General features: G+C 44.1%; 1 protein-coding gene across 1 annotated transcript in view; it reads left to right on the top strand.

Annotated features, from left to right (window-relative positions):
- The window catches only part of angpt1 (angiopoietin 1), a 50436-nt gene that overhangs the window by 24098 nt on the left and 11383 nt on the right, over positions 1–14955 (top strand). Inside the window, exons 5-7 of the mRNA XM_053446074.1 lie at positions 4875–5002; positions 6413–6514; positions 10022–10188. Of these exons, the coding sequence (XP_053302049.1) occupies positions 4875–5002; positions 6413–6514; positions 10022–10188 (397 nt within the window). The remainder of the gene's footprint in view (positions 1–4874; positions 5003–6412; positions 6515–10021; positions 10189–14955) is intronic.

Raw genomic sequence — 14955 nt, 5'->3', positions numbered from 1 at the left:
ATATAAATAAGATGGTAAACACAATAAACACTCAACCAAGTAAACACCAGGATGTTCGCACGTAGCTCAGTGCAGCTCGTCCAGATTCGTGATTGTTTTTTACCTAAAACAAATGTTTTGATTGTCACTGTGATCATGTTAGCATTCGGCTCAGTTCACTCCTTTTAATTCTTTTGATTTGTAATTTTTCCTGAAGCATAATTTAGAAACATTAATCATCCGCTGGCTCGGTTCGTGCCGTGGTGTTTATGTTTACGTTTCACTGGAGGGGAGCACATGTCATTCTTCTGTCAGCTGGTATGGACCGATCCAAATTTTGTTGGCCCCCGCTAGCGACAGCTCCAATCCAAGAAAAAATGCCTCATTGACCTTTGCCAGACCACAATGTGTGTAAAGCAAGGTTTGTGGATTGGCCGTGCAAGGCAACACTCAACTTGTTACTTCCTCCTGGTGAGTCTTTGGTTTTTATGATCCTCGTGAACCGTGTTCTGTAAACCGTACCCCACGCTGACACACACAGGGATGCACCGGGCGTTCGATTCTGCATCCTCCCAACCAGCGTGAAGAAAGAAACAAAGCCTCATCCTAACCCAGTACGCTCCCGTTAAAGAGGTATGGTGCCTCTCATAAACCAGCATGGCACTGTTCCCCTGCAACACTCGCTTGTCACGCTTAAATCAGAACCGTGCACACAGCTTCGCTAAAATGTCAAACATGAAGTAAGAGGCTTATTTTGATTCCTCGGAGCCTCTTCCTCCCTTTGAATAACAGAGCAGGATATCCATTGGCTCGACGTTTGACCCGGCGGTAACGCAACCTCTCATATCTGGTCAAACACGGTGAACTCATTTACCCCCGTCTCAGCCGTTTAAGAAGGAAACCCATCTCGTGGTGACACTGGCCTCAAAGCCCGTCGGTCACAGGAGCTTTGACGTGACTGTTTGGGAGATTGGTTGCAAACTCATTTCCATTTTTTTTTTTGATTTCCTGCCGTGACGCCTGGAGACCCCACAGTGCGTCTCGGTGTTTCCCATCAGACAGGAAACAACAAGGGGCATGGAGGGACGGAGGAGTCACGAGTGGATGACTGCTCCTCATGCCTCGTGTTCATCATTCATCGGCTCCCTTTTGTTATCTCAATGCTCCGTGCAGTAAATGTCGCGGGTGGCCTTTACTCATACTCGCGCTCCGTGTGTTTAGTCTGGATCTGTGTATGTTATATTTAATTACCAGAGGCCTATTGAGACCGTCTTGGCCCGACTCGTCCTGATGTATCCTTCAACTCAGTCCCGATTCACCCAGTCTCTGTTTTATTGCTTTTGTAACGAGTTCAACTTGATTTATTTCACTTTAAATTATACTTTGTGTAGCTTTTTTTTTATTTTGCCAGCATGTCTGCCACAGTGAGGTCAGGGGAGCCGGAGACCTCGGCCCCATACATCGCCCAGTAATTGGTGGCTGTCTTAACGAGAGGTGATAGAAATGGAACGTGACCGCTGCTGCTCTGTGGTTGGTCTTTTCCTCTTCCCCCGGCTGTGTTGAAGGTTGAGGCGGGCGAGCGGGTCAGAGGTCTCCCCCCTTTCCTCACCCCCGGCCCGAATAAGTCAAACTGTTACAGCTCCCGGGGGAGGCCTTGTCCAGAGGAGGTGAAGGAGTAGGTAGATCTCAGCGATTCCCTCTGACTCCCTGCCCCTGTTTTGGTCGATAGCCTCTAAAACACAGAGGCAGAAAAGCTCTCTCTCTCTCTTTTTTCTCTCCTGAATTCAGGCGAGGGCTTTTGTTTATTTGAGGAATGGATTAGTGTTTTCATTTGAGGAGAGGGTTAGCGTTTCATGCATCTGAGTGGCGTCTGCTTGCGTAAGACTTGTGTTTTGAAAACTGAGCCTGGGCATTTCCTCTAAAGCATGGACTCAAATCATCTTTGACTTTTGCTTTTGGGGAAACTTGATAGATACTTAGAAAAGGGAGTTTTAACACTAAATCTCCAGAAACTGACTTTTTTTGTTTTCCATTTCTCAACCGTCGCGTTGCAAATGGAGGGTTCGGGAAGATCTTTTTTTTTTGATGTGGCCAGATGAAGCAGCAGAGCTCTTGTTTGGGTTGTAATCATTACCTAAACCTCATTAGGGTGCAATGAGCCACACACTATTAGCGGTAATTGACCTCAGCTTTGGAACGCTCTGTAAAAAAATGTCTGGCCGCTAAATATGATTTTGTTTTACATTGTTCTATTATCCCACTAAATGAATGGCATTCATCACTTTAACAGCTGCTTACTCAGGAGTCGGATAGGAGGGTAATTATTTTAGGGTTCCACGCGAAGCCAAAAAGTTGACATTAGCGTTTGAGTGTTCAATGCCTCAGCACAAGAGGAAAGGAGAACTTCACAATCCAGATTAGATTTTGATATGACTTGGATATCGAGAATAAAATAAAACAACAAATTAAACTTTAGAAAATGCATATTTGCTTTTCTCCACCAGTTTGAGAAGTCTCACAATCTTATTTTGCAGAGAGCTCATACAAGGGAGGTTGAGATGTATGTACGCAGAGAAAGAGCCAGATTTGAGGCAACTTAAATACTTGGTAATGATTGTGGTTTTGTCTGAATACTGAAAAAGTCGAGGCATAACTCAGTTTTTACTTTTTCAGTGTTTACCCAAGATCTCTCCCAAACTGTAAGAGGTGCACTGAATCGTCTAAACAGAACCCTGACAGTAATCATGCATAAGCTGTTACTGAGGGTTTAAAAGTCCAATATATTTACAGGGTTTTACAGTCAGCATTTAGATTTTCCTAACAAAATAACATAATCCACTGGACATGAGGGCTACAACATGCATTGGACAGCTTGTACGCTACCAGGCAGGTCAGGGGTTCAATCCCTGGCTCCTGCTGACTTGTTCATGGGCAGGATAAGTGAACCCTGTTCTGTCATAGTGTGAATAATGTGCGATTCAAAAAAAGTGCAGCATTTAGAAGTGTTAGAATTGTGACTTACAGTTTACAAGTTTAATCAAAAGTGAGAAAACCTGAGAATAGTTCTGCAGTGAGTGTCTGTTCTTTGCAAAGTAGAACATGAAAGGAAATGAAATGAAAGTTATCAAACACATAGAACTCGCTCATGCGTCTCACTCAGACGTTTTCCACGACGATCCTTCTCACATGTTAACTCAGGATCATGCATCATGGTTATAAAAGGAAGTGTGGGAATGAGCTTTGCATCCTTCATATATGAATACACCAGAGGAATTAATTGGTGCTTGTATGAATAACTCCGACCCACAGCAGTATTTAGAGACTGATTGAAGTCACATGGGGGCTGTGATGTCCATTCAGCTCCATTATTCACTCCTCTCAGCTCAAGTATTTTGGCTCATTTGGCAAGGGCACTGATTTATGCAAACACCGGAGCCCTGCTGGTCCTTTCACATGAACCCCCTCCTGAATACGAGTCCCCACTGAACCACTAAATATTTTTCTGTAAATAAATATTGGGACATAAATAATATTTGGAGAGCTGGGCAGCAAGCTGTTCAAGGGAGCCGCTCCTACTCTGGAGCGTCCCGTCCCTCTGCAGACCTCCTCCTCTCGAAGGCGATTGGGAAATGATCGTCCCGGCTGGATACCAGAAGGTTCCCCTCCGACGGTGTCTCTGAAATGCCCCCTGCCGCCTGCCGGCTTGGGGTAAATTACCACCTGACAGGGCCACCCTTTGTTGTGTTAGAGTCCGGTGTGCAAGGGCCTGCCCTGTCAACCTGTCCCAGCAGGAGATCCTTGTTGCTGACACTCAATACTTTGTCAAAATGCTCCGATAGCGCACCCAAAACAAGCTCCCTGCTTCCACCGGGAGGCTCCCCCGCCGGAGGAGGAGCGATCAAAGCCCCCGGCGGAGGATCGCTGACACCTTTCACTTCTCACTGACATCCTCCTCGCCTCCACCACTCCAATAATAAAAACAACTGTGTGAAAACTGAGAGGAAGCCTTCATTTGACAGGAGTGAGAGGAGAGAGACGGGGGGGGCGGGGGGGGGGGGATCTGGAGGAATTCTCGTCAACGCAACGAGAGCTCGGTAGATAAATACAAACCACTTGTTATAACAGGAACTTGAAATTTATAGCTTGTAGCATTTTGTCCTTAGCGCCTTCGCTTGGTTTAGAAAATCGTGGCGCCATAATTATCTGCAGATGGAGATGGATGCAGCTGCTGGTGTCAGAATCTGAGGCCGTCCCCTCGAGTGAAGAATCATTCAGTCTGTGAAACGGCTTCTCTCCTGTTAACACGTCCTCACAGTTTATCTGGTGGTTATTAGATATTCACAGATGTGGAATATGATGAATCTTTGAACGTTGCAGAACTTTAATTCATGTTGTATGCAGGGGCGGCAGATTTTAGTTGCTTATCTTTCAATGCAATTTTGGGGGGGGGGGGCTAAAGCCATTTCAAAATGGCTTTGTCATCACTATACAATTTTCCAGAGAACCTAAGGAGGCTCCAGGAAGTTACTGCACCTTACTATTGTCATTTCCAGTAAAACCCCAATTTATTGTTGTTGCAATGCAATATTGATTCAATAACTGGTTTGCTCCAGAGACTCATCAACAGATGTCTTCAGCCTTGAACTGAACCAATTAGCTTCTGGCTCCCGGTCGATTTTCTTTCATTTCACTTTCAGCAAGAAAGTGACACAGTGAAACTGTTTCTTCACTTCACAGCAGAGAATGAGCAGAATGTGTTTCCAATCTGTGCGAGTAACTCTTTATGCTCATTTTAGAGTTTTTTATATTTAGCACAAGTAGCTTTCCTGTGTTTAATCTGTCTTTGTGCCCTCGTATTCTACAAAGACTATAAACCCATGTTTGTTATTCCACAGTTGTTCCTAACAGCACAAAGGTCGCGGACGAAGAGAAGAAGTTCCGCGACTGTGCCGACCTCTACCTGGCCGGCTTCCATAAGAACGCCATCTACACCATCCAGATCAACGCCCTGGAGACCAAGAAGGTGAGAAGCTGCAGCCAAACAGGTCCAGAGTAAAGTGAGGATATCTGTCTTTTCATCTAGGAAGCTCTTTCCCAATGGGCTGTTTTCTCTGAGTTGGACATCAGAGCCACAGATGAGTGTGAGCGATGGCCGCTAACTGCTGCAGGAACACCAACAGCTTATAATCCACTCAGCAGCTCTGAGTGTGGAGCGGTGGGGTGGGGTTATTGGAACAGATGTGGAGCAGGACACCTGTTTTTTAATGCACATTGTCAGTTTACGCATAAAAAGACTAAAGGGGAAATGACAGTCATTTTCAAATGTTGCAAAAAAAGGCAATTATGCTTAACTGCAGGGAAAACATTGGTTTTGAAGGTAGCAGTTTGTGTGTGTGTGTGTGTGTGTGTGTGTGTGTGTGTGTGTGTTCTTTTGTGTGCACGTAAACCATGAATGATGAGCCAGTCCTGGGGAAAATGATTCTATCAGGGGTACTTCCTTAATTATACCCAGGCCGGGTTAGTGTGTGTTCAGCTGTGTGCGCCGGCTGAGGTGAGAGACCTTCTCCGCTCCACCCTGGGGTCTCCTCCTCAAAACAAAGAGCCGCGCTGCAGATAGAGCGCCGGCCCGGCCTTATCAGCTTACACACACTGAGGTCCAAGGTTAAGGGCCACATTACACCCAGGTGTCTGCTGGTATGTGTCCGGCCCGGACCCCCACTTTGATCCGGCAGAAACAAAGCCGTCTGATGAGGAACATCTCCGGGGAGTCGCTGAGGGATAAGGAGACACTGATTAGGTTTGAGGAGGACACAGATACGTCGCATTCCCAGAGATGATTCATCGTGACGGCTGAGAAGAGGGAGGGTCTGAACCCAAAGAATTCTCCAAATGACCCTTCAGTGTTTGTTAATGCCACAGAGGTTCAATGTTAGATATTGAATTCATTACCTTTGTAGTTAAATTACATCTTAAAACCTGTAAATCCTCTGATAGACTAAATAAAGATGGACGACACGTCTCCACTTCCTTACTTGTTGTACTTGAGCCAGACTCTGTGCATGTGGGGTCAAGCTCCAGCAGATATACACACTCGACCAATTACGAGTCCATCCCAGCTGTCAATCAAGACGTTTCACCTCATTATATTGCATCAAATGACTTATTAAAAACAGACTTACCGAAAAAAAACAAAGCAAAATGTATTTGTCGTGTTTTGGGACTTTTTAGAGTCGCCCATGTCCCATCCACTAACATGGAGGAGGTGGGGTTTATGAACTTTACTGCAGCCAACCACCAGGGGACGATCAACATGATTTGGCTTCACTTTTGGGGAGCCGTCATGCCGTCCATCTTTATCTATCGTCTATGAGTCCTCTCAGTTTTTAATTAATCTTTTTTAACCTTCCCTTTCTTCCTCCGTCTAATCCTGTAGGTTTATTGCAACATGGAAACAGCCGGCGGTGGATGGACGGTGATCCAGCGCAGAGAAGACGGCAGCATGGACTTCCAGAGGACGTGGAAGGAGTACAAGACGGTGAGTCAACACAAATAAACGTAGACAAAGACACTCTCCCTGCGTAGAGACACTCATCTGTATCCATTATGTCAAAAATTACGAAATTGTGCGATAAGAAAAACATCCTGTGTCGTTCCTCGAGGATTATGACACATATAAGAAATAATCTGGCCGTTGACTGTGTTGAGAACAGAGTCAGGATCCACTGGTCCGAGAACAGTTGGTACGTTTCAGCCAGATGTGATTCCTCCTCAGCGATACCCCCCCTGTTGTTATTGTGTTCACAATATCATCCTCAGTGTCTGAGATCAGCTCCTCAGACGCAGATCCACTGATATACTGTTATTCTTACTCTCTTCCAACAGGAAATGATTACCTCAATCTGAATTAAAAGAACACACACACACACATTTGTTTAGTCTCTATATCCCGGTTCCTGGTGTTTCATCTGTTTGTCATCAAGACGTAAACCACGTATGCGTATTTGCATTGAGCCTAAACGAACCTGAGTATGTTAAATTGAGTTTATTGTTAGTAGCAGTTGCGCTGCTGGTGTTTTCCGTGTCAGTCACCTGTGTTTACCTTCCCCCGGTTTATTGTTGAACGAAATGTTTGACTTCTTCTCGGATGTAATATGCTCTGTGTTTCCAGTTTGATTATTTTCCCTGTCTCCGCTGGTCTTACTGGAGCGTTCACCGTCGTGTTTGTGGCAAAACACGAGCCAAGAAACGTTCAGGGTTGAACCCAATTAAAGCAAATAACTCTGTGAAGCACTTACAGAAGTAATTATGCTCCCATTTCGATAAAGAAATGTCCACATCAGCTGTTAAACAACATTTTGGGAACAGGAGGGAAAGATTGTCAAACTGACCTGGCGCTCGCTGCTTTGGGGCAGAAGGAGGAAGATTGATTGTTAGGAAGGGATAAAAAGAGCACGCGGGGGGGTTAATGAAAGAGAAAACAGAACACAGGGGAACGAATTAAAGGTCTTTTAAGGCTGAGGAAGTAAATTTCTATAAGTTGGACGTGGAAGGACCTTCCAGCTTTGAAACAGGTGGAGTGCATGAGGGGCTTTACAGCACATGAGGGGACACTCACACCTTTTTACAGTCCACTGCTGATCTCACAGTCGAGTGTGGCCGTCGGCCTCCTCCAGAAGAGTTTCTCACTCTCGGCCCCTCCGAGGCTCATGCTCACTGATTTAATGTACTGGGAGGATTTGTAAACTTTTCAGCAAAAAAAAAAGCTGAGATTGTGTTTCTTTATAGGACCGCAGAGACGGTTTTTGGCAACGGGGGTGTAGAGCACGTATTCAAGTGATATCCGATGTTTGCAATTACATTACCAAGAGATTGCAAATCGCAGGAGATTATGTTCAACAACTCAATCTTCCATGTTAGTATAATGCGAGGAATCTCTTATCTTCACAGTTTGTTTAAAAATCAGTTCATCACGTCTACTTCAAACTTGGCAGGTGTGCTGCTGGGGGGGGGGGGGGGGGCAAGGAGGCGATTTGAACATTATCCATATTAATAGATTTTGATTAAACAGACCAACAGAGCTTTGCAGCAGGAGGAGCAGGAACTCATCAAACTAAGGGACGAGTTCTACGGACTGAGTCGAGCTCCGGCCATCTTACAAAGAAGCAAAGAACCCTGTGTGTAGCAGCTACATGATCTTCATCCACACAAGAGAACGCAAATAAACTACACAAACTCAAACAAGCCCCAGTAGCTGGTGATAAAGTGTGCCACAACGACCAGTCATATACCAGAGAAGAACACTGTGGTAACTTTGGGCAAAGCAGACGCCTGTGAATGCCGGTAATGTGGTGCAGTGATGCTAAAGTTAGCTGTAAACCAAAGTATAAAAAAGGTATATAGCCGCAATTGGCACATGCTCATTGCACCAACCATCAGTGGACACGCGTGAAGTAGCTGTGATGTCCTCAGATGTCTCCAAAGGCTCAGTTTACATGTTCACGTGAACATCTGTGTGTGGACGCGAGGGCCAAACACAGAGGGAACAGTTTGTTTTGCACAGTCTCTGGACAGGGCATCAAACAGGCGTATTTAGAACAGGCACTGCTGCACAAGTCTTCTGTATAATGGGAATAACATTCCTCGCCGGGCGCCCCAGAGGTGCAGTTAACCAGTGAGCTGCTGCTCATCAACCTGAGACGCTCGACACACAAACATCACGTGAAGCAGCTGAATCTGTGAGACACCAGTTTACATTAGAAGTGTTCTGGGTAATCTGTTGAAATACTGAACTGAATAAACATTTGAAAGGTTGCTAAAAAAAAGGCTGCTGGGTAATTTAATAGTTTGAGATTTGTGTACGTGCAGCAGCTCCTGAGATTTACACTGATCAACGCTGACAATTACTTATTTTTTATACAAAAACTGATTCAAGCGCAACAACCTGACGAAGCAGCTCCTCATCAATTCTGAGCTGATCGATGTGGATCAGGTTTGCATGTGAAGAATCACGAAGCACCACAACCATGTAACAGGAAACCAACAACAGACTCAGAGACTTTCTCCAGCCCGGGTTCTGGAGAAAAGCTGGATCACAGTAGGAGGCGTTGGACGGAGGTGGAGGCCGGTCAGAAGGGAGGTGAAGGCCGGTCAGAAGGGAGCATCTCATCAGGAGGGCGATCAATTGCAGGGAAAGAAAGAGAGAGAGAGAAAGCTATTACGGGCCCCGGCTACTTTCACTTCCACCCACTCGGCAGGACATGCCTCAGCCCGGAGGAATGCCCCATATTTACTTTCCCTCCTTCCCATTCCTCATCACCACACACGCTCAACACAAACACAGACATCTCCCCCCGACTCTCTCCCTGCTTCACCCTCCTTCCTCCTCCGTCCCTAATGGAGCGGCCCAGACCGTCCTGTCAGGGCTGCTCCCCTCGGCAGTCTGCTGCTGTCAGAAGCACTTTGCCTTTGACCGCCAGCCGCTCTGATCACATACCGACTTTTTGCGGTTGTTTGAAGTGGTGTCCCTTCCTGCAGTGTGTGTTTTGGGAGAGACGTCTTAAGGTAATAATGAGTTTAACATGTGTGACTTGGCAGGGATGGAAAAAGGTGTGCGTCCATTACAGCTGCTACCAATTTACACACTTTTACGGATAGGTGCTTCTATCCACATGATGGAGAGAGCGCGTACAAAATACATTGAAATACACAATGTGAGTTGTGTGTTTGTCTTTTTCAGTCTGGAGGATTGAAGAGGAACGAAAGGATGCTGAAAATGTCTGCTGTTGCATAAACAGCCACATTATTTATTATTAGATATGATCTGTTTGCTCCGATCTTATTTCTGATTGTCCAGAAAAATAAATCAATACAAAAATTAGAGAATTCCTTCTCATCCATTCCACAATCCTCCAGTGCTGGAGATTTTATCATTCTAGGAAAACTGAGAAGAGATAGTGACGGAGAATCTCTTGATTTACAAAAACACATTTCGATGGTATGTCCACGCTGATTACTGTGTTTCGTCTCTTCGGTCTCTCCGCAGGGTTTTGGGAGCGTGTCCGCGGAGCACTGGCTGGGGAACGAGTACGTTTACCAGTTGACCAGTCAGCGGCAGTACGCTCTGCGTGTGGAGCTGACAGACTGGGATGGACACCAGGCCTTCTCTCTGTACGACCGCTTCCAAATTGGCAGCGAGAAACAGAACTACAGGTAAAAAAGTGCTCACGTTGCTACAAGCAGCCAGAGATTAAGAGTAATGGGTTATTTTGAGGCCAAGGGAACACGCCGCCAGCAAAGAGAAAGAGAAAAAAAACAATTGTCTGTGTTTACAGGATTTCATTGTAGCTGGGAAACTGACAAAAACACATCCGAGGGGACTGGATGTGCTTTTGTAGAATCCTTTGCTGGTGTGAGGTGAAGTAGCAGACTTAGTGTTGATGCAACACAGGCTGAAGAATAAAGGAATCTGTGAATAGCTGAACAAATTATTTTTAGATGGAGGAAATGTCTGTTTCTTCACTTCACTTTGGTCCCAGACGAAATATATCTCTGGAACTACCAGATCGATTGCCATAACTTTTAGTAAAGACATTCATGGTCTCCAGAGGATGAATCCTGATAACTTTGAGGATCACAATGATACGAATTTTTTGGTACAACCATTTATGTTCCCGCTCGGGTTGTATTCTAATAAGTGACGATCTTTAAACCTTAAGGAAAACTTAGAACGGATAGATTTTGTGGCCAGGTTAGAAAGTTGTCGTTGTCATATTCTCCATATTTAGTGATTGTGTGTTTTTCACTCAGGCTTTTTGCTCGTGTGACCGTTGACTCACAAACAATCTGTGCAGCCTGCAAACATGATCTCTGCAAGTATAAAAGGGAGAATTGGAAAAATATACGTTTTGAGTTGCAGTTACGCACAAAGTGTGAATGAAACAAAAGCCATTATGCCGTAGTACAATGGGAGGACAATATGTCGGTTGATTCATTCAAAGCACTTCAATCCTTTAAATTCAGTTATGCGAGTCTGCGGTCAAACTCTTCTTTCCAAACCCGAATGTATCGCTCGTCATTGTCTCCTCGTTGCAGACTTTCCCCTGATTGACGCTTTGTCCCTGTGTACTGCGGGGGCGAAGGTTTCTGTTTTCTTTTCAAGGGGGTTAATGATAACAGGCCTCAAACTATGGCAGATGCTTGGCCCTCTCAGATGTGGAAAACTACTGCAAATTCCACACAGTTCCAAGCAAGAGCTGGCTTCGGAGGAGAAGCTCTGACATCTCCAATTCTGCAGTTTTCACTGGATGGTTAGTTCCGTCTGATAAGAGGTCCCTTTAGTTGCGAAACGTCTTGGAATGACGAAGCAATGGGATGTGATTCTGCAGCTTTAAAGCCTTTTTGCCTCGATCCTTCCATTCCCTGCACCGGCGCTGCAGAAAGGAACACAGGTTTCAAGTGTTTCCCGACATCAGGCAGCGTTAAGCCCATTGCTACGTCTAATTTGAAGAATTCTCCCGTGATGACAGGGGGCTCACTTTAAGAGATTTCCATCTTGAGGAGTGTGTACCTGGAGTGGGCTGTGGGGGGGGTTTCCCCAGAGGACTCAGGGAATAGATTTCAATCAAGCCGAAGAGATGAGATGTTATTGTGTGTTTTGAACTTCTGGGAAAGTTGAGGTTCTGAGTGACCACGGTGTAAAGATCGAATCTGAGACCAGCTGTTGTTACCTTGAGTTTGTATTTCTTGCTCCGGCTGCACAGGCATCGACTTCTTTCTGATTTGCTGTATGATGATCCTGCCTACATACTTTCAACATCGCGTATACATCTATAACTTCTTTGGATAAGCACATAATAATTATTTTTATGCCGCTGAAGTAAGCAAAGGGCATCCCTGGACATTCCAGGCTGTTTCGGATGCAGGCTCATGGCGTTAAAGAGCCCAATCGGCATTCTGATCTCTGTAAATAGATTTGTTCTTGAAAAATAGCTGCGGTATGATAATCACACGTTGCTCCTGTGAAACACCGGCCAAAGCAAACCCCGCGGCCCGGCCACAAACAAACCCCTCGCTGCCACACTCTGCCTCTGTCTGCTTTGGCACCTCCCTCCTCTTTGGATGTCAAAACAATCGGTGACATGTTTTCTTCGGATTGCATTTTTATCGATGGAAGCGATACGACTTTGTCTTTGAGTTGGTTTTGGTTTGTTTTTCTCTCGTTTACTGGAAAACCGTCCACGTCAGCACGAGTCAGGCGAAGATTTACAAAGACCTCATATGGTGTAGTCAGTCTGCCTCGTGCTCTCTCTCTCTCTCTCTCTCTCTCTCTCTCTCTCTCTCTCTCTCTCTCAAAAACACACACACACACACACACAAGCACAGCAAATGCCATTTGAAGTTGAGGGGAGGCCAAAATGTCCTCCCAGCAATGTTTTTGTACCAAAATTAGAACTCACAACCATAAAAATAAAAGTGCACACACTCATACACACACCAACACACTCACAGATTATAAATGTCATGTTTACGCGAAAACTTCAGAGCTGCCATTCATTTTTATAGTCTTGTAATTCTCGCTGGCTCTGTCCACCATAACAATGCTGTTATGTCAATACATTATTTAAAAGATGAGGATTGATATTTTGAATAATATTTTGAAAACAAGGCGGTTTCTGTTCAGCCTCAGATCCCGTTGGGTTGATGGTTTTATTTAAATTCGAAGGAAAAGAGCAAAGTCTCCAAATTACTTGGTGTTTGAAAAAGGTGCAGGTGGTAGTCACAAAGAAAGGAGGCATGAAGGTATACCTCAGATGATATACCTTCATGCTCAGTTTCTCAGGAAACCTAATCAATAAACTACAGTTTTCCCTAAATATGATATAGAATCATTACTTTTCTCAGTTGAAACCCTTCGACTTTGTGCTTGTCAGGAAGGAAATCCCACTTTTTCTTCCATGAATCATAAGATAAGATGAGAACTGATAACAGCTTGTTAACACAGCTGAGTCCAGGCAGTCTAAGCTCCAAGGTTTTACCGAAAATGACATCTACCAGTCTAAAAACAAGAAAGGAATTTGGTCTACAGCTTTATTCCATTATTTTTTGTATGAGACAACATTATTATCGATGGAGATCAAAGTTAATGGATTAACTGATTCATATTATTCTTGGTAACCCTGTAGTTTTGATAATTGATTAATTGATTGCGTGGTTTTTCCGCAGTGTAGAAGTTGTAAAGTAGATGTAAAGAATAACAGCTGGAGCAGATCATAGAGAGCTGCACCAATACAATAACAGTAAAATGAAAGAAATAAAAACTACACTCACGATGTCTTCACGGTGGAAACTGACTGAGGTGCTGCTCTAACGTGAACATAAGAATCCTTTAGCAGCACTTTGTGGGATAAGTTTGCAAAGTTCCAACCAAAACACAAACTCACCGTATTGTGAAATTAGCTCGTCGCCATAATTGCCAGGGTCACTGTTCCCTGTCATTTTAGATAATTTGGTTGCTGCAAAACAACATGAGTTGCAGAAAAGAAAATATTAAAATCAAATGTTATTCACTGACCTGCAAATATTGTTGCAACATTAACCATCAGATCAACACATTCAGCTAATCACCCTCATTTATCAAAGATTCTCTGCCTTCAAACTTTGTGCGAAATATCAATTTAAAAAGGACTGAGTGTGTGTGTGTGTGTGTGTGTGTGTGTGTGTGTGTGTGTGTGTGTGTGTGTGTGTTTGAGGTAGTTTCCCAAATGCAAAGTAGCAGAGTAACAAAAGAAAATACAGAAGAATGAAAAAAGTAAAACAAATCTGAGTTAGAGAAGAAAATTGCACGTTACACAAAATACATAAAGCAACAAAAAAAAGCCACAAACTGACCTGAATGCTACACAATGCTGGTTTAGATAAACATTGTTGAGAAAGAAGACACAAAGGACATTTCGTGAATCTTTCCATGATGATTATTTGTTAAAAACTATTCTTTATTAAATTATTACGTCTCTCCGTGAAAGTCCCTCCGTCAACTTCCATTTCGTTATTCTTTCAACAGAAAACAATCTTTGCCGAACTTGCCTCAAAGTCTGTTCACGTCCGTGTGCTTCAGTTTTCTACACAAAGAAGAATTTTAAAATGTTCACGGAACTATTTCCGAGCAGCGGAAAGTGTTTCACCGAACGCCTGGGTGCATTTACTGCATTTTAAAATGCTAATGTGTCTGTGAGGATGCAGCGAAGTTCCCCGGGCACCTGACACAACATCCACGTCCAACACGTTCTGCAGCAGGAACACTCGCTGCACTCGGATATATGCACGGACACAAGTTGAGGTTTTGAGAGAAATGTTTTTGTCCGTTATATTCAAAGTCTACCAGCTGGAACAAAAGACTTTTGTGTTTTATTTTGAACGAGCCATTTCATATTTATTCAATACCCTTCCTTGTTCACGCAGCCAACTCCTTAAGTCCAGTGATTTCTCCATAGTGTGCGGTAATGGCCCGAGTTCCCCGTGGAATCAGATACATGGAGTTTAGATGTTTTTCATGTGGGGATTTAGGAAAGAAATTGGCAGAGATTTTGGATCCGAAACACGTTGACCCCTCTCTCTCTCTTTTCCAAGACTCACACTGAGATAATCTCAGATATTTTAAGTTATGTCTGCTTGAAGCTCGTCCATGCAAGCTTCAGGTTCCACAGTTTCCAAACACAGAGATAAGGCATCAAAGCTTACACCTAATAAAAGAATCATTTTTTGTTTTTAAAAGTCTTACCTGTGTTCAAAGTTAAGTTTGAAAAGTTGAGTGTGCGGTCAAATTAAAAAACAGCTTCTTATCATAATCATAACAACCCAACATTCCCAACTCAAAGTCCATATAGTCGTTTTTTTTTTCCAGAGCTTTCAACCACAGCACAATCTTCATCATGCTGGAGTTTGCTCGGCTGCCATGGAGAAAGATCTAAACATGATACG

This window comes from Pleuronectes platessa, chromosome 18 (genome assembly GCF_947347685.1).
Source record: "Pleuronectes platessa chromosome 18, fPlePla1.1, whole genome shotgun sequence".
Classification (NCBI taxonomy): Eukaryota; Metazoa; Chordata; class Actinopteri; order Pleuronectiformes; family Pleuronectidae; genus Pleuronectes; species Pleuronectes platessa.
The sequence above is the reverse complement of the archived record's forward strand: the minus strand, read 5'-3'. Positions and strand labels throughout refer to the sequence as shown.